This window comes from Elgaria multicarinata, chromosome 15, assembly GCF_023053635.1.
Source record: "Elgaria multicarinata webbii isolate HBS135686 ecotype San Diego chromosome 15, rElgMul1.1.pri, whole genome shotgun sequence".
NCBI lineage: Eukaryota > Metazoa > Chordata > Lepidosauria > Squamata > Anguidae > Elgaria > Elgaria multicarinata.
The window spans coordinates 30181064-30203695 of record NC_086185.1 but is presented as its reverse complement, the minus strand read 5'-3'; the positions used below and the strand labels follow the sequence as shown (position 1 = coordinate 30203695).

The 22632-nt window shown below is 42.6% G+C and overlaps 1 protein-coding gene across 2 annotated transcripts in view; it reads left to right on the top strand.

Moving 5' to 3' along the window:
* Positions 1–22632, top strand: part of ATRX (ATRX chromatin remodeler) — a 97373-nt gene that overhangs the window by 63637 nt on the left and 11104 nt on the right. For both annotated transcript variants that reach the window (XM_063141858.1, XM_063141856.1), the window contains exons 20-31: positions 1613–1750; positions 4163–4338; positions 5462–5579; positions 6956–7086; positions 7333–7421; positions 7560–7732; positions 10191–10344; positions 10615–10715; positions 12824–12932; positions 17883–18060; positions 19320–19514; positions 21754–21903. In XM_063141858.1, the coding sequence (XP_062997928.1) occupies positions 1613–1750; positions 4163–4338; positions 5462–5579; positions 6956–7086; positions 7333–7421; positions 7560–7732; positions 10191–10344; positions 10615–10715; positions 12824–12932; positions 17883–18060; positions 19320–19514; positions 21754–21903 (1712 nt within the window). The remainder of the gene's footprint in view (positions 1–1612; positions 1751–4162; positions 4339–5461; positions 5580–6955; positions 7087–7332; positions 7422–7559; positions 7733–10190; positions 10345–10614; positions 10716–12823; positions 12933–17882; positions 18061–19319; positions 19515–21753; positions 21904–22632) is intronic.

The following is a 22632-nucleotide window of genomic DNA, read 5'->3' as shown; positions in this document are numbered from 1 at the left end:
TCCCTTATGAGGGAAGGTTACATCAACTGGGATTGTTTAGCTTGGAAAAAAGGAGGCTAAGGGGAGACATGATAGAGGTGTACAAAATTCTGCATGGTGTGGAGAATGTGGACAGGGAGACATTTTTCTCCCCCTCTCATAATACTAGAACCCGGGGTCAATCCCATGAATCTGATTGGTGGGAGATCCAGGACAAATAAGAGAAAGGACTTCTTCACACAGCGCATAGTTAAATTGTGGAACTCACTACCGCAGGATGTAGTGATGGCCACCAATTTGGATGGCTTTCAAAAGGGGTTGGATAAATTCCTGGAGGTGAAGGCTCTCAATGGCTACTAGCAGTGCTGGTTGTGTGCTAACTCCAGCATTCGAGGCAGTAAGCCTGTGTGCACCAGTTGTTGGGGAACATGGCTGGGAGGGTGCTGTTGCACCATGTCTTGTTTGTTCATCCCTGGCCGATGGCTGGTTGGCCACTATGTGAACAGAGTGCTGGACTAGATGGGCCCTTGGTCTGATCCAGCATCAGGGCACTTCCGATGTTCTTATGTTCTCTTAAAGCATATAGTGAAGGAAGGGGAGATTTTAATCTCACAGCTGTCTTCTTTCCGCCACCCTGCCCCTGAATTTAATATCCCTTTCCAGGGGCTTGAATAGGCTAATTCCCTCCCCAACCCCATCTCTGCTCTCTTTTGTTTCCCTTCTCCACTGATACCTCGGCATGCCTTATGTCCAGGAAGCTCACAGTCCCTTTTCCGGCTCTTTTGGGCTTCCCCCCACCTATTTAATTTATACTCTGTGTGAAGTGAATCCCCTAAGAATGTAGTTGCCTTATTTTTTGGTGGCCCTGTTTTGTTTCCAGACTGATCCCACCCAAATTCAGTGGCAGTGGTCAGGTTTGCAATGTCTGAATTGGGCCAGGATTATATATTCCATGTTATTAAAATAGGAAAGTAAGCTTAACATTTGATAAGAACAAAACGGCATATGCTTCAGTTTTCCCTCCGATCTTGTCCCCAACACAGAATAAAGTACTTGTAAGGCAGACTTGTGGACTAGAGGGCAGCGATCCATTAAATGTTTGTATCTGTGTATCATAGGGCAGCGTGCTTGGTAGATCTGTCAAACTGTTCTCCCAGGTGGATTTTCCTTTCAGCTGGAGTGGATGGAGAAGTGGCTAACGGCAACACTGTCTTGGTTTGCAGGATGGTGACTTAACATGACTTAAACATTGCTGTGAATGAATGAGGGAGATAAACAATCATTTTCATGTATACATTCAATTTGTCTTTATTTTCCGGAACCAGTAGATGGTGCTGTAGACTGCGTTCATAAATACATATAGGGAAACATTACTTAAGAGAACTCACATGTAGGGGCTGGCGAGCCTGGGGGCCTGGGAGCATACACTGGCTATCGGCATCATAAATGCAGCAGAAATGCGCATTTGGATCAAGAATGTCAGAAGAGAATGCATGGCCACATCAAAATACGGTGTGTGTTTTGCCCTTTCATGTGTACGTAAATGGTAGCTCTGTTACACATTTGGTGGGTGTCTATGAAGCATCTTCAAGAAATGAGATTTAAAGTGGTGTTTGCTTTTTCTTAAAACCAGGCCCTGATTTTGTTATATGTGATGAAGGACACATATTGAAAAATGAGGCTTCTGCTGTTTCTAAAGCTATGAATTCTATAAGATCCAGGAGGAGGATCATTCTTACAGGAACTCCATTGCAAAACAATCTCATAGAATGTAAGTACATTTTAATTTATTTATTTTATTACATTTATACCACCCCACAGCTGAAGCTCTCTGGGCAGTTTACAACAATTAAAAATAGTAAACATTAAAAGTATACAAAAATTTAAAAAACATAAAAACAGTATAAAAACAACAGTATCCATTTAAAAACAACAATTCTGGGGTCCATTAAAAACAAACTTAACGTTGTTAAATGCTGTTAAAATGCCTGGGAGAAGAGAAAAGTCTTGACCTGGTGCCGAAAAGATAACAATGTTGGCACCAGGCGAGCCTCGTCAGGAAGATCATTCCACAGTCGGGGGACAACCACTGAGAAGGCCCTCTCCCTTGTTGCCATCCTCCGAGCTTCCCTCGGAGTAGGCACTTGGAGGAGGATCTTAGATGTTGAGCACAGTGTACGGGTAGGTTCATGTCGGGAGAGGCGTTCCATCAGGTATTGTGGTCCCAAGCCATGTAGGGCTTTATAGGTTAAGACCAGCACCTTGAATTGGGCTCGGAAACATATAGGCAGCCAATGCAAGCGGGCCAGAATCGGTATTATATGCTCAAACCTCCCTGTTCCAGCTATCAATCTGGCCACCGCATTTTGCACAAGCTGCAACTTCCGGACCGTCTTCAAAGGCTGCCCCATGTAGAGGGCATTGCAGTAATCTAATTTGGAAGTTACCAAAGTATTGACAACTGAAGCTAGGTTATCCCTGTCCAGATAGGGGTGAAGCTGGGCCACCAACCGAAGTTGGTAGAAAGCACTCCGTGCCACCGAGGCCACCTGAGAACCCCCAAGCTACAAACCTGCTCCTTCAGGGGGAGTGCAACCCCATCCAGAACCGGTTGAACACCCCCCATCCGATCAGAGGAACCACCCACCAGCAGCATCTCAGTCTTGTCTGGATTGAGCCTCAGTTTATTAGCCCTCATCCAGTCCATTGTCGCAGCCAAGCACCGGTTCAGCACATCCACAGCCACACCTGATGAGGATGAAAAGGAGCAGTAGAGCTGCGTGTCATCAGCGTACTGATGACAGCGCACTCCAAAACTCCGGATGACCGCACCCAACGGTTTCATGTACATGTTAAACAGCATTTTAAGAGAGAGACAGACCCAAAACTTCTGTTTTATATATGTCTGCGACTTCAGTGGAATAAAATACAATAGCTTTGTTAACATGGAAGAAGATAATATATATCTTGAACCCTTGGTGTTCTTCTCCCCTCTGCTTTTAACTGTTGTAAACCGCCCAGAGAGCTTCGGCTGTGGGGCGGTATATAAATGTAATAAATAAATCAATAAAAATATAACCGCAAATATATTCAGAACATGCAGTAATTATTATAAGCCTGTGCAAACCATGTTGCCATGCTGACCAAATATACTTCAGATAGAATTCTGTTTGGATTTTTACCATGCCTTGAACTGATGTGACTTCCAACTAAAACCTCCTCCCAGATTTGTCATACTCTACATGACAGACTAGGGCTGCAATCCGGTGGCTTTGGGGAATCAAGCTGCAGAACAGCTTCTCTAGAACCCCAGTGTGCTCCTCCCTCCCTCCCTCCTGCTTCACTGTTTTTCTGCAGATGCTGCAAATCCGCCAGGTTGTGGTGCTTGCTTTGTGCAAAGCTTTGCTTCTGCTAGGACTAGCTTATTTATTTATTTATTTATTTATTTATTTATTTATTACATTTTTATACCTCCCCATAGCCGAAGCTCTCTGGGCGGTTCACAAAAATTAAAACCACAATAAAACAACCAGACAGGTTAAAAGCACAATTACAAAATACAGTACAAAAAGCACAACCAGGATAAAAACCACGCAGCAAAATTGATATAAGATTAAAATACAGAGTTAAAACAGTAAGATTTAAATTTAAGTTAAAATTAAGTGTTAAAATATTGAGAGAATAAAAAGGTCTTCAGCTGGCGACGAAAGCAGTACAGTGTAGGCGCCAGGCGGACCTCTCTGGGGAGCTCATTCCACAACCGGGGTGCCACAGCGGAGAAAGCTTGCCCAAGAGAGGGCTGGTTGCCAGGATCCTCAGTAGCTTCACCAGACTGCAAAGGATGTGACTAAATTACAGGATGATTTGGAAGAGTCCTGCATTGAGTAGGGAGCTACTAGTGGGGAAGAGGGCCTTACCTGGTCCCTACAGGGGCTTTTGGAGCATTACTGCATGTGAAGGTGAGATGATGGTGGCCTAAGTGCCTTTTAAGATAAGTACTCACTTACTTTTCAAAATGTTAGCCATGTTCCTGCTTGCCAAATATTTATTTTATTCACGAGCTGCCTTTCTGGACCAAGCCCACCCAAACAGAAAAGAACACCACTCTCCCATCTTAAACAAATGCTTTTCTAGGGATTATTCTGCTGTAAAAAACGGAATAATTTAATTTGTGGTTCTTCAGATCACTGCATGGTTAACTTCATCAAGGAGAATTTGCTTGGATCAGTTAAGGAGTTCCGAAATCGATTTATAAATCCAATCCAAAATGGTCAGTGTGCAGACTCTACCCTGGCAGACGTTAGGGTGATGAAGAAACGTGCCCACATCTTGTATGAAATGCTTGCTGGATGTGTTCAGGTAGGTGTTTTTTTTATTTCAATTATCTTGCAGTATGAGAGTTAAATTTCCTTAAAATCTCAAACTTAAATCTAAACAGCTTTTGTGTTCTGCTAGTCTTTTTTCTCGTGACTGAAGTTATATCTTTCTCTCTGACAAGCAATCCATTATTTCTGATTAACAAGAAAGAGAAAAACTTTAAAAAGCTTTGATTTGATCGCATCCATTTGATTATTTTTCTTTATTTTAAAATGTAAACCCTACCAGCCACGGCCACTCAGGGTGGCCTGCAATTACTGGATAATAGCTATGGAAGATAATTTAAGGCAGAACGTTTAATCTTTTTAGACTTATGACCCACACTTCACCCCATGCATAAAATGGGATCGTCTTAACCTTTTAGACATTTTTCTTCTTTTGTATTTCTCTCCCCCTTCCTCTGCCTTAAGCAAAAAATGGTGGTGATCCAGTTATATACCAGGTCCCTGAAGATCAAGCACATGGCATATCACCATGGCAGCATTTGGACTTAATGCTAAAGCATGGTTTACGGTTACATGAACGAAACCTGGGTTCTTCAGCATGGCCTTGAGTAGATTGTGGAGTTTTTCCTTCAGTTTTAACTAACCTTAACATTTATGTCCAAACTTGGACAAAGCATGGTTAGTCCTAACCAGAATTTACTTGAAACATGTCAACTTCATATCGTGGTTTATGAAGTTGGTTTATTTGAATAAACCATAATTAAGATTAACCACAGCTTGGGGTTTGGACATTATAGTAAACTGTGGTTAATTGAAAATGGAAGTGGAAACTGCTGGGTTGGAGCATACAAGTCTGAGGTTCATGAATATGACGCTAAACTGTAATTTAGCACTACATCCAAACGAGGCCTCACAGGTTTGTTGTTAGGATTCATATGGATCCTTCCATATACCCAAATCTCCTGAGGTAGGGAAAGATCCATATGTGACTGATAAATATTTTCATCTCTTAGAATCCTAGATAGTGGATTGTTCTGCTAAGTCCTACTACGTTGTATTGCAGTTCATTCTGTGCAGCTTAAGTTTGAAGCTGACCAAATAGGTACTTTGGTAATTTTACTGCTCCTTAACGATGCTCTGACTACTTCTTTCGAATACAGAGGAAAGATTATACAGCATTAACAAAGTTCCTGCCACCAAAACATGAATATGTCCTAGCTGTTAGAATGACTGCTCTTCAGTGTAAACTGTATCGGTACTACTTGGATCATTTAACAGGTAAAGGCACACGCCATGATTCATCAACACTTTTTGTGTGTTCTTTTGTTTCACTCCACTGCGTTCTTCAGCTCTGTGTGTGTGTTTTAACTGGCCCAGAGGCTCAGCACTTGACAATCCTATTAGCCTTAAAGTTTTAGATCTTGTATGCTAAAGGCTTTTTTCTCCCATATATTCTGGAGAACATTCCATGGCCTTCAGGTTAACCACTTCTTTGCGGCCCAGCAAGTGCCGGACGAAGCTGTGAGGTCCCCACCCTCATCCAGACCCTCCATGGTTTCGTAGAGTGGAGGCTCCAGACAAGGCGGACAGTTGCCCGGTGGTCGCTGAGCTGCGGGGCATTCAAAGAGCAGACCAGCGAACACACACCAGCCTGGGTCTGGGGGGGATGGACATGGGGTAGTGCGCCAGAATCTTAGACCCAGCCAGGTGCCTGCAACATCTCTTATGAAGAATATCATACCGAATATTTTATGGCATCACTGCCTTTATCACAGCATTGCAACTTCATTTTAGTTGCCTGAAATGATTGCTGTTATCTTGGAAATGTTGGTGAACCCTCTCAGGAGCAGTCTTCCCCAACCTGATGCCCTCCAGAAGTTTTGGACTACAACTTCCACCTTTCCTAACTATTGGTCATGCTCGCTGGGGCTGATGGGAGTCAAAGCCCAAAACATCTAGAGGGCACCAGGTTGGGGAAGGCGACTTTTAGAGAGTCGCAGTCCAGTCCACAGGGAGTATCTTTAGCAGTGGGAGGAGGAATGGGTAGGCTTGCTCAGGATTTAAGATTCTAGAGGAGCCTGGACTACTCCCTTTACTTTTCACATTATCAGCCACTTTTTACAACTTTTGCATGGCTTTTTGAATTTTGAATTGCAGCAGTGCTCTTTTGGAGTTGCATGTTTTCGTAGAACTATATTTTGCGTGGGCTGGTCCATGAAGTCATGAAGAGTCGGAAGCGACTGAACGAATAAACAACAACATATTTTGTGCATGTTGCATATTTTTTTAAAAACTGCGATCGCGTTAGAGGACATGTCCAGCATTTCCGGTAGATCTGGTGACTGAGCTTGGGCACCATGTCTACCAAGATCAGTAGACCTGGCCTCTGAGAAATTTGTATACCTGGTCTACCACTCTGTTTTTTTCTCAATGGGTGGACCTGCTGTCTCAACAATGTATTTCCACCCACAGTTGAAACCCTCAATTCTTTCCCTGATTTCTTTCATCCCTGTAATGGCCTTCAGGCCAACTGTGACATAAGGTTTACGTGTAGTGGGGGGCGGGGCGGTTGGAAGTGTGCAAAAGCGAAGGTTGTTTGACTAACTGATTTCAAGTGTGAATATTTTAGTTTAAGCTCTGAACTCTGTTATCAGGTGTCAGCAACAGTGGTGAAGGTGGAAGAGGGAAAGCTGGAGCTAAACTTTTCCAGGATTTTCAGATGTTAAGCAGAATCTGGACTCATCCTTGGTGCTTGCAGCTGGACTACATTAGCAAAGAAAATAAGGTAAATCACATCTGTGTGCCTTTGTCTCTCTAACGAAAGCTGTTCAGTGAGATGTGCCAAGTTCTAGAGAGTTTCACTGAATTAAGGGAGATTTCTTTTGCTGTATGATAGCTATTTTTCCCCTGGGTATTTCTTATTGGCCCAGGTATTGTTCAGATGAATGAACAAATGTTCTAAAAGGCTTAAGCAAAGATGGCTAAATTTTAATAAAATGCCTCTTGTAAAAACATCCACTTTGTTTTTCAGGGCTATTTTGATGAAGACAGTCTCGATGAGTTCATAGCATCAGATTCTGATGAAACATCAATGAGCTTAAGTTCAGAAGAAAGTACTAAGTAAGTTGAGGTGTCTCACATAAATGGTGAACATGTTAACTCGGTATAGATGGAATTTGAGTACGTTGTGCAATTACAATCAAAAGTAATAATGCACCAGCAGTTTTGAATAATGAGCATTAAATGTTATCTTTATAGGAAGAAAAAAACCAAGGGTAAAAAATCAAAGAAGGACAGTAGCTCCAGTGAAAGTGGAAGTGATAATGATGTCGAAGTGATTAAAGTCTGGAATTCAAGATCTCGTGGAGGTGGAGAAGGAAACGTAGAAGAACCAGCAAACAATCCTCCAACTGTTCTCAAGGCAGACGAAGGTAAACAAAAGATTTTTTTAGCTAATTCTGAATGAAGAGTGAAGAGGCAATTCACCCATACACAATTAGGGGTTCCAGGAAAGAAATTATTTTGGGGAACTTACAGGAAGCTCACTTAAAAATCTGCTCAGTGTGCTGCAGCGATCAGATGAACATTGTCAGTCTTAGGAATTATTTGGAGAAGTACTGGCAAACAGAGCAGGAAATATCTAAATGGCATAACAATTCTTGCCTACATTTTGGAACACTGTGTGCCATTCTGGAACATTCTGTGTGCCATGTCCAGTCTCATAAAGAATGTGGTAAAGTTGAAGAATGAGCAACAAAGAGGCTGATTGGTGGAAGATCCAGAACAAATAAGAGGAAGGACTTCTTCACACAATGCATAGTTAAATTATGGAACTCACTACCACAAGATGTAGTGATGGCCACCAATTTGGATAGCTTTAAAAGGGGGTTGGATAAATTCCTGTAGCAGAAGGCTATCAATGGCTACTAGCCCTGATGGTTGTGTGCTACCTCCAGTATTTGAGGCAGTAAGCCTGTGTGCACCAGTTGCTGGGGAACATGGGCGGGAGGGTGCTGTTGCGCCATGTCCTGCTTATTCATCCCTGGCCGATGGCTGCTTGGCCACTATGTGAACGGAGTGCTGGACTAGTTGGACCCTTGGTCTGCTCCAGCAGGGCGGTTCTGATGTTCTTAAAGAACAACCAAAACTATCTGGAGAATGACTGGATCCTTTTTGTTGGGAATGAAGATGACTAAGATAAGTTAACAAATACTTCTTTAGTGGGCGGGCACCCACCCGTGCTGCTCCACCCCTCGTTCTATGTGGTTGGGGCAGATCTCTGTTTAAAATAATGCAGATATGCCGTCTTCATCTCTAGCTTGGCCTTGAGGCTGGGAATGTGTCAGGCTTGGGGCATACATCTGAGAATGCATGTTTTAGATCAGGCGGCCGGTCAGAGAAAGGGCTTGGAAGAAGACGTGCTTAGGGGCTGAGATGCTAAAAACGGTGAAACCGAACTCTGTTTTAAGAGTAGCTGAAAAGCTTAAAGCTCTCCTGCTGTTTCCTCTGCCAGGATCATCCAGTTCTTTACTGCAAGTTGAAGATACTACCTATTGCATTCCATACTCTCCAGTCCTTTCCCCACAAAAGCAGCAAGCGAAGAGATAATCCCCCCTTTTTTTAAAGTGTATTATTATACTGTGGTGGGGTATTCGTTTAAATAGTTATGACTTCTTTGATGGATATCCTCTCAGAAAGCTTGCTTTATACATGTGGTTTCAGCGTTTCAGTCTGTTGAACTACCTGTAAGGTATTGTACGGAAAGAATTCCATGGAAATAGCCACTGCAATTAATAGCAAGATCAAAGAGGAGGAAGGCATTTTTTTTATATTTACAATAAATCAGTGTGTATATAGTACACTAATGAAGTGGAGATTAAAGGCACAGACTTACAACACTGACTGAAGAATGTAGGTAACATAAATAAAGACAACTCTGGAGTCCAGTATCAAGTTGTAAGGCTGTAGATGGATTTGTGTATGTGTTGGAAGTCACTACAATGAAAGGAATGCAGCTTCGGCTATTGGGCGGTATAAAAATGCAATAAATAAATAAATATTGAATGCAAATCTGTTTATTACGGTCCATGACCAGATTGGCAGATATCTCTTGGACCTTCTGATTATCCATTACAAATTCAGCTCATGTCTAAAGTTGTGCATCAAAATACTTTTAACAGTACAAAGAATCATGCAACTGAACTCGATGTGCATCCATTGAATATTTTTACTTCAAAAAGAAAAGGAAAAAAACAAACATCCATCACACACTGGGCAAGCCGTAGTTCTTGGGTTCATCAAAAAGAACTCTCTTAATCATTACCATTTTTGGTGCCTGGGTTTTTTGTAAGAATAATGGTGTGTTAAGTACGCATTTTCTAGCACTGTTGAAATCCCAGCTTCCAGAAATACCATGACAGCTCTTAAAAGATTAGTGCTGCATTCAGACAGCATGATAACCCATAATTCAACAACAATCCACACTGGGTGGGTTAACATGTTGTGGGAACCCAGAGTCCTCACAGTATAGGGAAATAATACTAAACTATCATGCAGGGCTGTTTTTATTGTGCATTTTATTGGAGGTGTTTTGAAGATGCAAATTCCACATCAGTTATAAGTATTCGTATTTTAGCAATGAGTATTTTTCCCTACCGGAGCGATGAGAGGTCAGCTGTAGCCCTGCTCATGCTGTGCTGTAATAACATGGTGCCGTAAGGTGGTCATGGTGTCCGTTTGGCTAAGAAACACTGTAATTCATTATTTCCCCTTTTATCCAACATGAACTATGCTACTTGTGAAGAGTGTGTGTTTTTGTTTGATTTTAAGATTCAGCATTGGAATCGAATATATCTTTATTGAATAACAATGCTTTTTTGTTTCTCCAAGGTAAAACCACTTCCTCTTCCAACCCAGGAAGTCCGGCTCCAGATTGGTACAAAGATTTTGTCACTGAAGCTGATGCTGAAGTGTTGGAGCACTCTGGGAAAATGATGCTTCTCTTTGAAATCCTTCGCATGGCTGAGGAGCTTGGCAATAAAGTGTAAGTCCTTCTTGCCAGCCGGAAAGACTCAGAAACCATCCACCCACAGCACACAGACTCTTTAGATTCATGTATGCTTGTTTTCCTTACCCATCTGAAAGCACTCTGCATTCAGTCCTGCCGAGAAGAATTGTCTTTTTTTAGAGTAGGCTTATTTAAATTAATATCTCCTTAAAGCCAGTTGATGAATTTAACAAAGTAATGACAATTGATGTGCTAGTTAAATATGTTGAAACGGACAACTGTTTTGTCCCCCCTTCCCACTTTCAGTTTGGTGTTCAGCCAGTCTCTGATATCACTGGATTTGATAGAAGATTTTCTGGAGCTAGCAAACCGGGACAAAGAAGAAGGCAAACCTGTCATATATAAAGGTAAGTGCAATTTTTGTGGGCCCCTGCTTCCCAGTGAACCGACCAAGGAGATCTATAGGGGCGGGGGAGGACATAAGACCTTGCCTCCTTGTCGGGGCATGCCTGTCTGGCACGTGCAAATAGAATAGGGGGAGCAGTATGGTCCAGGGCAGGGCATGGGCAGGAAGTGGATCAACTCCCAGCATTCCTAACTATTAGCCATGCTGGCAGGGGCTCCTGGGAGTTGAAGTTCACAACACCTAGAGATCTACTTTCTGCCCACCTTGGTCTGTGGGATGGAGAGATTAAGCATCAGTGTCCCTTCCTTTCAGTCTTACCTGTTTCTTTCTCTGACTGCCATGAGTTGTGGTTTGTCGCAAGTTCTAGGAGAGCGTTTCCCAACTTGGTGCTCCCCAGACATGGCCTTGTTAGCTGGGGTTGAAGCAAGATGTAGTAGACCAACACATCTGAAGGGATACCATGTTGGAGAAGGCAGCTCCAGGAGAAGTGAGGGAGGTGAGGGAAAGCCCCTGCCTCAGGTTGCCTCCCTTTTCTCCAATCCTGAATATTGGCTGCTGAAATCTGGCCCAAAAGTGGATAAAGGAAATGCTGGTGTCCAGTTCTTTGCTGTAGCTGTTCTCCATCTGTTCAGCAGGAACTGATCACCGTTCTTCTAAGGCAGGGGTGGGCAACCTGTGGCCCATGCCCTAATTTCAAAGGCCCTCTGCGTATGATCCGTTCAGAAGTCTGGCAAGAGCGATCTGTCACTTTCCTGGCAGCCTGCTGGGCAGGAAGGAAGAGGGAGAGAGAAAGAAAATGAAGTGGCAGAAAGAGGGAAATGTCTGCACACGCACATACACACCCTTTTTGGCTCTCGCCCTGCCAGCCACTGGCTTTGGCTTCACTCACTGCCAGCATGTGTGCCCCTTTACAGACCCATGCTGCACTTAAGCCAATTCAACTTATTGACTTCTATCTAACCTCCTTAAAACCATATTATTGCTGTGCTATAGGCCGTTAGTACTATTATGACTTACGCGTTATATCTATATTCCTATACGATGTGTATGAAAATGTGTATGCCACCATTATATATAAAGTGTGTGTATATAAGTTTTATATACCTTTATTCTCCTAAAAATTAATCCTGCCACAAGTTTGACTTTACCACCAGTTTTTGTATCTATAAATCCTTCTTGTTAGATTGAAATCCTTGAAATGCAAACTTTTTCACATTCTTAACTGGTGGTGGAATTGAACCTGCCCTGAGACTGCTTCTGGAAGTTGTACTGGTTCAGTTATGTAAATTATGCGCTTGATGAAGTAGATCGAAATTATGAAAATAGCTGTATAGGTAAAACATACACGCAGAGCCTTAAAACAATAAAATAAAGAACAACCCCCGTGCTATCCTTTTGAGATTGCCTTACTAGAGCAATGAAATATTTGAAGGGATGAGCAGAAGGAAGAGAGGAATACTCTTTTAAAGAAACACACCAAGATGAACAAATCCTTCTTTTCCTGTTCTGAACACACAAGATTATTTCTATGATGTTTTGAATACAAAATTGAATATTTCTGGAGAAGATCTGCTACTTCTTAAAATGTTGTCAGAGTTATTCATTATGAAGTTCTTAAGTGTGTGTGTGTGTGTGTGTGTGTGAGTGTGAGCGCGTTTGTATAAACACACACACACATACGGGGTGAACAAGTATGTAGTACTATTCTGCAGGCATCCAAACAATTATCCCTATGCTTAAAATGTAAAGAAATGTCCAGAGTTGTTCTTTCACTTTACTCTGCTTTGGTACTCTCCACTGTTTCAGGTAGTTTGCTTTCTTTAGCTTGGTTCCATCCCCTGCTTCTTCTTCCACATTGCAGACCTCATGACATTCTGGTCTGGAGGACTGAACAATGTGGGAAGTGGTGCAGGAGCTACGGGGAAGGCACGAATCAGCAGAAACTGCCCCCTACTAGTCACAGTAGGGTACCGTTAGGGTCCAACCCTTCATCAATATGTTACAATATATTTGTGATTTATTATAAACATGCCTTGTAAAAAGAAATGGAATCTGTCAGCTGGTGGGGTGTGTACTTGCATGTAACTTACCTGCCTTTTGATTTCCTAGGTGAAGGAAAATGGTTCAGAAACATTGATTATTATCGTTTAGATGGTTCTACTACTGCTCAGTCAAGAAAGAAATGGGCTGAAGAATTCAATGATGTTACTAATGTCAGGTAAGTTTCTTTTCATGCATAAATGATTAGTTTCTTTTTAATGCATAAATGATTAGTTTCTATCGTCCATCCATAGTATGGCAAACCTTGTAAAGTACTTCTGTTCAGGGATGCATCAATCCTAATCCTAGAGACATGTAGAAGATAGTATATCATACATAAGATTGTCTTACTTCTCCATGCTAGTCACTTTATGTATGGTAGGTTATCTTGTACAGCACACAACAAATTCATTTGAAATCTCGTACTTATTAATTTACAAAATTTGTATACTGTTCAGCATCTGAAACAGATTCCACAGCTGTTAACATAAGAATTAAAACAGTAAAAGATACAAAAATTAAAGCACCATTATTATACTAAACACACATACAGAATGCTAATGAAAACCTTGGCTGTTAGTCAAGGAATGCTTCCTGGAATAAGTCTGTTTTTAGGAGGCACCAGAAGCAACACAGTGTTGGCGTCTGCCTGACCACCAAGGGCAAGGAGTTCCACAGAAAGGTGGCCACCATGCTGAAGGCTCTTCTCCTGGTGGACTCCAGCCTGGGCATAGGCCCTTGAGGAATCACTAGAAGCATGCCCTCTGATGACCTCAGTGACTGGGCAGGTTGGTAAGGGAGAAGGCATGCTCTCAGGTATCCAGATCCCAAGTTGTTTAGGGCTTTCTGCACTAGTACCAAAACTTTAAACCAGGCCCGGTAGCAAACAGGCAGCCAAAGCAGTTCCCTCAGAAAAGGAGCAGATCTTGTCAACTGCGTTCTGCACTAGCTCCAGGTTCTGGGCCAGCCCCACGTAGAGTGCATTGCAGTAATCTGGTCTTGAGGTTAGTAACGCCTGTATCACTGTAGCCAAGCTATCCCTGTCCAGAAGAGGCCATAGAAGAACAGGCGAGAAGCATGGCATCAGAGGAGGAGAGATAGGCAGGAGCTAGACTGTGAAAAGCTTTGAAGGTCAACAGGAGAAGTTTATATTGGATTCTGGAGTGAATTGGGAGCCAATGAAGAGATTTCAGAAGTGGAGTGACATGGTCAGAGCGGCGGGCCAAGAAGATGATCTTAGCGGCAGAGTGGTGGACAGAGACCAGCGGACTGATGTGAGACGATGGACCTGATCTTTGAGAGAGAGTGCAACCCCATCCAGAACAGGCAGAGATCCTATTTCCCAGACTTGGGAACTACTCACCCACAGGACTTTTGTCTTGCCAGGATTCAGCTTCAGTTTATTGGGCCTCATTCAGCCCATTACTGAGTTTAGGCACTGGTCCAGGACTTGCAGAGATTCTCTTGCTTCAGATGTCACAGGGAGATAGAGCTGTGTGTCATCAGCATATCAGTAGCACTTGGCTCCAAATCCCCTAATGATCATTCTCAGTGGCTTCATATAGATGTTAAACTGCGTTGGAGACAAGATGGTACCTTGCGAAACCCCATAGCTCAATTGCCAGGGGGCCGAGGAATGGTCGCCTAATGTTACTCTCTGAAATCAGTCCTGCAGGTAGGACCGGAGCTACAATGCCTCTGATACCCACCCCACAAAGTTGATCCAGGAGGATACAATGATCAATATTATCAAAAGCCTATGAGAGATCGAGAAGAATTAACAGGGTTGCACTCCCTGTGCCCCTCTCTTGATGAAGGTCATCCATCAGGGCGACCAAGCCTGATTCAGTCCCATAACCAGGACAGAACCCAGACTGGAATGGGTCCAGATAATCAGTATCCTCCAAGAGTAGCTGCAAATGTTCCACCACGACCTTCTCCAGTACATTCCCTAAGAAAGGGGTATTTGTCCACACCATCTTCAACAGGACTTCCACACTCTTAAGAATGTTCTGGTCATTGCAATCCTAAATACGCAAGTGGGCCTCACTCTGCATTAGCAGGCCTAGAATAGTTGTGAGTTTTGGTGGAGAGCTGCTTTTGGCCCACAGAATAGGTGAAGAGCAGGAGCATCTGATCAGGTTTTGGCCACCTGACCACGCCACAATCTACATGACTCTGTTTTGGGGGCTGACCAGCGTATCGTTGGCAGAATTGGTGGAGAAGGACTGGGATTGGCTTGGAGTGGACCTGAGGGTAGGGGGTTTTTTTTGGTTTTTTTTGTTCGCTTGTTTCTTCTTGGATCATTTATTAAGGACCCGGCCTAGGCATTGGCCACTGTTTTTCTGGCGTTGCCGCCTTTGCTGTTGCCTGTCCTTATCTAGCCTTCCTCCTGTGAGACCCACCTCAGCAGACACACGTGGGAAACTCCTGTCCGCATTCCAGTTGTCCAAGGCCCGGGGTCTCCTGCCCTTGAAGCCTGTCATCAATAAAGTTGTGGCCTACTTTAGCCCAGTCCGTTCTTGCCCTTCCTTTCTCCACCCCTGCTTCAGTCCCTGCTGTGGACACAATGAGTTACGTCTTCCCTTAACGAGAAACAGTGCATTCGATGTTGGGATTTGGTCTAAGAAAGGGATTCTCTCTCTCGCTACGTTAAAGGCTTCCTTTAGCGTTTGTTGATTAGAGGGTTTGCATTGCTACATGTCCTGCCCTTTGGTGTGACACGCATGCAATTCTCAGCACATGTTGTATAGATTTAGACAATTACTGAACGTAGTAGATAAATATATCTCACTAATTTTCTCTTGCATTTTGAGCGTTGTACTAGGAAACCCCCTCTGCTAATTCTTACTGTAAACTGGGGGAGGGTATTGTTGTTGTTAGTTTTGTAAAAATGCAGCTTAATATATTTTCTATTTTTTACAAAGATACTAAAGTGCGACAGAAGTGGAAAAGTGCATCTTTGTAATAATAATAATAATAACAACAACAACAACAAACACATTTGTGACAGGAGACTGTTTTAATTTCTTATGTCTCATGTTCATATTATAGCATATTCAGGAGTTACAGTTTTAAAGAGCTTTTTTTATTTGAAAGAATAAACAGGTCTGTGAGTAGTGTCAGAATGTGTCAATTGATGGCTAGAATGAGCAATATAATTTTTTAATAAAGCCCTAAGTAGGTTTACATGTAAGAAAAATTAATGCAAGGATTTTGGTAGGTATCTGGCAATGACTCCTTACGTATTTTGGGCTTAAGAAGGTATTTTTTCCCTGAGAAAACTCGGTGCAAATAATAACAAAGTCCTAAAGTTGGTCTTTGGAAGTTGTCTAGTCCAGCCCCCTTCTCAGTGCCGGATGAAACAACTGCAACATGGTTGACAGATGGCCGTCCAGCCTTTGCTGAAATACCACCAGTGAAGGAGAGCCCACCACCTCCCGAGGCCGTTTGTCCCACTGTCGAACAGCTCTTACCATGAGGGAATGTCTAATATTTAGCTGGAATCTGCTTCCCTGCAATTTCCCCCCATTGGTGCTAGTCCTGCCCGCTGGAGCAGCAGAGAGCATCTTCTTCATCACCACCCTTCAGGCATTTGAAGTCTGCTCTCATGTTTCCCCTTAATCTTCTCTAGTCCAGGCTAAACGTACCCTAGTCTTTTGAACCAGGTTGTGGTTTCCAGATGCCTCACTATCCTGGTAATTTGTGCAAGCCAATTTAATTAGTGCGTCTTGCCGTTTGTAATGTTCTTAGCTGCTACCCTCTCTGTTTCACTAAGTACTGGTTTCAAAGCTGGTAAGCGTCCCACTCTAGGTAGTCACTCTAGGTGTACAGTGCAGCAGGCTTCCTGAGAATGCTGATCCACTGCAGTGTAACGTCTTCTTGGCCTATTGAAAGTCGATTGCTTTTTAGTTTCACAAAGATCTGGTTCAGATGCTTTGGCCCTACTTGCCAAACTACTTGCTTGTTGATCGGGAGCTCCATACATGCGCTCCATCCGCCTTCTGCCTCCCTTCCCCGATTAGCAGTAATATGACTTGCCATGACATCTGGACCAGCATTTATAATTCTTGTTACTAATCATAGCTTGCTCTCAAACTAGATATTTGAACCCTGGGTCAATATAAAATAAGTACAGGATGGTGCATGGTCATGAAAATTTCTTGGTGGAGCTGTCAATTGAATGAAATCATTCTGAAATACACTACAATATTAGTTATTTGGGCTGCATTATTATTATTATTATTATTTATTTATTTATTTATTTATTTATTTATTTATATAGCACCATCAATGTACATGGTGCTGTACAGAGTAAAACAGTAAATAGCAAGGCCCTGCCGCATAGGCTTACAATCTAATAAAATCATAGTAAAACAATAAGGAGGGGAAGAGAATGCCAACAGGCACAGGGTAGGGTAAGCAGGCACAGGGTAGGGTAAAACTAACAGTGTAAAGTCCGCACAACATCAAGTTTTAAAAGCTTTAGGAAGTATAATAGAAGTATAGCTTCTATACTTCTAGAAGTATAGCATACTAATAGAAGTATAGCTTTCAAATTGCTCAGCCCTCTACTCAGTGCTGGTTAGGTATTGCGTCCAGTTCTGGGCACCACACTTCAAGAAGGACACAGACAAGCTGGAGGGGGTTCAGAGGAGGGAAATGAGGATGATCAGGGGTCTGGAAACAAAGCCCTATGAGGAGAGACTGAAGGAACTGGGCACGTTTAGCCTGGAGAAGAGAAGGCTGAGGGGAGACATGACAGCACTCTTCAAATACTTGAAAGATTGTCACACAGAGGAGGGCTAGGATCTCTTCTCCATCATCTCAGAGTGCAGGTCACAGAATCATGGGCTCAAGTTACAGGAAGCCAGAATCTGGCTGGACATCCGGAAAAACTTCCTGACTGTTAGAGCAGTACAAAAATGGAACCAGTTACCTAGGGAGGTTGTGGGCTGCCCCACCCTAGAGGCCTTCAAGAGGCAGCTGAACAACCCTCTGTCAGGGATGCTTTAAGGTGGATTCCTGCATTGAGCAGGGGTTGGACTCGATGGCCTTGTGGACTCCTTCCAACTCTACTGTTCTATGATTCTATTCTATGAATAAAATGTTATTGTGCTTTTTGCAGAGGCCGCTTGTTTATTATCTCCACTAAAGCAGGATCCCTTGGGATAAATCTGGTGGCTGCAAATAGAGTAATTATTTTTGATGCTTCTTGGAATCCAACATATGATATCCAGAGTATCTTCAGGGTTTATCGCTTTGGGCAAAATAAACCTGTGTTCGTATACCGGTTCTTGGCTCAGGTAGGTCACAACTGAATGTTTTTCCACACTGTTGGTCTCTGATTTGAAAGTATGTTTGAAGCCAACAGCGTATTGCTATGCAGATCAACCTTTTAAAAAAAACACATTCTAGCAAACAGCGAGGTGTGAAAAGGTGTCAGCAGTTGTCAAGTTGTGATGTCACACATTTATTAGCTTTACTGTGGCTTAAACTAAAAGGTTGAAGTGGTCTTCTAGGGAGAATACATAATATCATTCGCAACCTGAAGTATCAGCCATGCCTATTCTCTCAAACTCTTCGACTTGGATATGACTGGGAATGATGGGAGTTACAGCCCAGAACATCTGGAGGGCGCCAGTTTGGGGAAGGGTTGTCGTATTATATATGAGTGGGACGGGTGGGATTTCTCTCTACACTATGCAGGGTGGACTCTGCTGGTGGACTTCTTGGAAGCGTCTGGCTGCCTACTATGTGATAGGGGATGCTGAACGGACTGGATCTTTGGCCGGATCTAGCAGGCTGGTTCTTATGTTCTGAAATACTTAAAGTGGCATAGTAATATTGCATTTTTATGGTCTCCTTGCTGTGTTCTTTCAAAGGCTGGTCACACTCTCTTCTGGAAAGTGGCTATTTATCAATCCTTTGCCCATCGGGAACATGCTTTATCCCAGTTTCCTTTTACTTCAGTGACAGTGGCTGGTCATTCTGAGCTGTGAAAAGAGGGAAGAAAGCTGTTGGGTTGCAGTTTCGGAATGGTCACCATATGACCTTATGCGGGTTTCAGTACATCTGCCCTGTTTCTGGAAGGAGAAGGGAGAGTCAACCCCCTAGTATGTTTTCAGAGAGTGTCAAAAACAGAAGTGAGAATGCTCAGTGGATCTTCCTATAAAGAGAATTCCGCAGTTGTGGTGCCACCATTGAAAAGGCCTAGTTCCTGGTAGCAGCCCATCTGGTCTTTGCTAATAATGGAACAGAGAGCAGGGCCTCTGATGCTAGTCCGAGGGCTGGGTAGGTTCACATGGATGCAAGTAGTCCTTCAGTTAAGCTGGTCATAGCTTCAAAACTTCCTTTAAAGGCAGCCTCACATAGAGTGTAGCCTAACCCGGACATAACTTGTGCATCAGTGATGTGAGATTAGGCCTTCCTTGTCCAGGTAGGATCACCATTGGCAGACCAGACAAAGATAATAAAAAGCACTCTTAATTACCAACAACACATGATGAAATAGCTATCAAAGCCCTTTATACAGGCGTAAAGTGTAATATGTTTTGTTTTAAAGGGAACGATGGAAGACAAGATCTACGATCGTCAAGTAACTAAACAGTCGCTGTCTTTCCGGGTTGTTGATCAGCAGCAGGTTGAGCGTCATTTTACCATGAATGAACTCACTGAGCTTTATACTTTTGATCCAGACTTGTTGGATGATTCTAATGCAGAAAAGAAGAAGAAAAGGGATACACCCATGCTGCCCAAAGTAAGCCAATATACACAGCTAGCATCTACAGTAGCAAAGTATTTAGTTCTTTGTCTCTGGAAGGAAAGGAAATACGAATTGCTGTGCTGGGTGAAACCAAGAATCTCTTTAGGCTACCGGTCCATCTATGACAGTAGCCAATCAGATACTGTGGTGAAAACGTGTAAGCCTGTTTGTGGCCGGCCCCTGATAATCAGAAGAATCCTGGTCCTGACCAAATATTATGACTTAATAGCCTGCCTTCCATAAATTTATGTAGAGTTTTTTTAAACCTACTTTTCACATGTGCATTGTATGAAATGACTTACTTTTCCCTGTCTTGAGCCTGCTGTTCGGTTTCTTTCTTCCATGAAATAGCTATGTGGTCTGTTCTGAAATAGATGTAACACAATAGAGGTAACACAATTATTCATACCACAGAGCAGTAGTCTTCAACCAGTGGGGTGCGACCCAGAAGCGGGTCATGAGATCAATCCGGATGGGTCGCGGCAAAGCTGTTGCCACCATTTTGGGCAAATGTGAAATTGTGAAAGGGGGGTCCCATATTGCAGGCTGGGAGTCCAAAGTGGGTCTTGGGGCTGGACCAGTTGAAGACCACTGCCATAGAGACTTAGGAGGTGTAACTCCTCGCCCCCTGAACCGGATGTACTAATTTAATGCAGGCAAGCTCCATGTCCACAAAAGTTTATTTATTTATTTATTTTCCTTCCTTTCTATACTGCCCAATAGCCGAAGCTCGCTGGGTGGTTCACAAAAATCAAAACCATAGGAATATTTAAAGTGTAAAACTTAAACTGCAACGTAAAAACACAATATAAAAAGTATGGTATAAAAGTACAACCAAAATACCAAATGGAGTCATCCTTCCACAGCTAATCTCCAGACTACTTTCCACGTAACAATTTAATTCACTGCAGGTACCTCTTGCAAGTCACTCCCATGATGGGTCTCCACCTGCGCTCTTGACTTGGACATGGGATTGCTGAGACTCCAGTTTCTTATTTTCATATTAAAGTCTTCTCTGATGTGTATGAAGATAAATAAATAATAATAATAATAATTTCCTGGAGGATTTACTTAGCTGACTGTCTCTTCACTGCCAAGTTTCCTTTTAAACACACAGGCCCTTGATAGTTGGGTAGAAATTTATTTATTTATTTATTACATTTTTATACCGCCCAATAGCCGAAGCTCTCTGGGCAGTTCACAAAAATTAAAACCATCATAAAACAACCAATAAGTTAAAAAACACAAATACAAAATACAATATAAAAAGCACTACAATATAAAAATCAGTTTGATTAAATACATCTTACGTTAGGAATTCTTGAATTCTTTGTTTCGTTTATTCTGATTTTCTACTTTTAAAAATCAGTCTTCTGAGCTGCCTGACCAAGAGAGTTACTTATAAATATTTCACCCTCATTCCACGTTTGTAGGTTCCTTTTTTGAATATAGCCTTCAACTCCTGTTGCTTACATTGCTTGCTAAGTTTTGTATCCTGGGAGATTGCTCCTTGAATAAAATGCCTTAAATAATTCCAACTCTCCATTCCAGTGATTTGTGGTAGTGATTAATATTTTTTTTGCTATTAGTTTGTTACTAAATGTCAATATACACGTTTTTGCTGTATGGCTACAGTGCAAAAAGTGTAGTCATGTAAATCCATTTATTTGGTCAGTCTTGAAAAAGTAAACTGAATTGAAAAGAGGTACATAAGACCAAAGCTTATGATTTAGTTTCCCCCTCCAGGTCTCATTCATTTGTTTTGTGCATAATTCTACACATATGGATGTCATGTGCGACCGAGAAGACTAAGGTGTCAGTCCTTCCTATATTAAGGGTGCGTTCCTATGCATGTTTAGACAGATGAAAGTCTCCCAGCATGGCTGGCTGGGGAAATGCTTGGGAGTTGTAGAACTATTTTCTTCCTAAACATAGCCTCTAGTATGCATTTTCATGATGTGCCTTTGTATTTACAAGGAGAGAAGAAACATTGATCTCTCTCAAAGTACTGAATTAAAAAAATAGTCTTACGAAGTTAAATTCCACCCAAAGCCAGATCAGCTGTTCATACCATAGAAATGGGGGTGTTGAGGGGACAAACTTTCCTCCTACCACTGTTCTTAATACCTCCTGAAGATAAGCGCCTCTGCTCAAAATGTATCCAGATTTTGTATTTTCCATTAAAAAATGTCAATGTGTATTTATGGAGTGTTCCGCCACTTTTATTTCCCAGGATACAATTCTAGCTGAACTGCTCCAGATCCAAAAAGAACACATTGTGGGCTATCATGAACATGATTCCCTCCTGGACCACAAAGAAGAAGAAGAATTGACTGAAGAGGAGAGGAAGGCAGCTTGGGCCGAATATGAAGCCGAAAAGAAGGTGGGACGCCGAAAGCGGTTCAAGGTCTAGATAAGTGCAGCTTTGGAGCTGGCAGAGACTGCTCTGGGTGTGAATTGTCAGAGCACCTGGCGAAGCAATCAATAGAGGCTAAGCAGACCCCATCAGCCTTTGCACGCTGCTGCAGCCCTGTTAATTTGTGGTGCCCTTTGATCCTCTTTGCTGACCATGTTCCCCACGCAGCCACACTCCCAATACCCCACAGGCCGTCTTCTCCCCTTGCATTTAGTGGAGATGTTCGCGGGCACATCTTGCTGGCGCAGTGCAGCTAGGGAAGCCGCTCATTTGCTTTTGATTCAAATTTCTTTTTCAGGTTCAGTAGCTTTCTTAGGGAGTTTAGACTGAATAGTATGAGCTGCTGTACTTGAAGCTTACGCCTTTCAAACCTATTGAGTTTCATTTTTTGAGACTAGAATCTCCTGCTTAGCAAGCTTTCCTATATTTTATTCATTCATGCTGTTCTCCTGCTGTGTTCTTTGTGAGTCCACTAATGCTGCTAGGCATCATGGCAGTGTCTCAGTGCCAGGTGAGAGATGAAACATAAGTTTCATTAAATACGGGTTGTTTTTCATGAGCACTGAAGTGAGTATATTTTAAAAGACACCCTCCACTATTAGGTCACTGATCCAGTGTATTGTTTCTTGAAGCAGTTAACTATTTCTCTAGGTTGATGTGAGGAAGGCATCCCACAATGGGTTATCTCTCCCTATC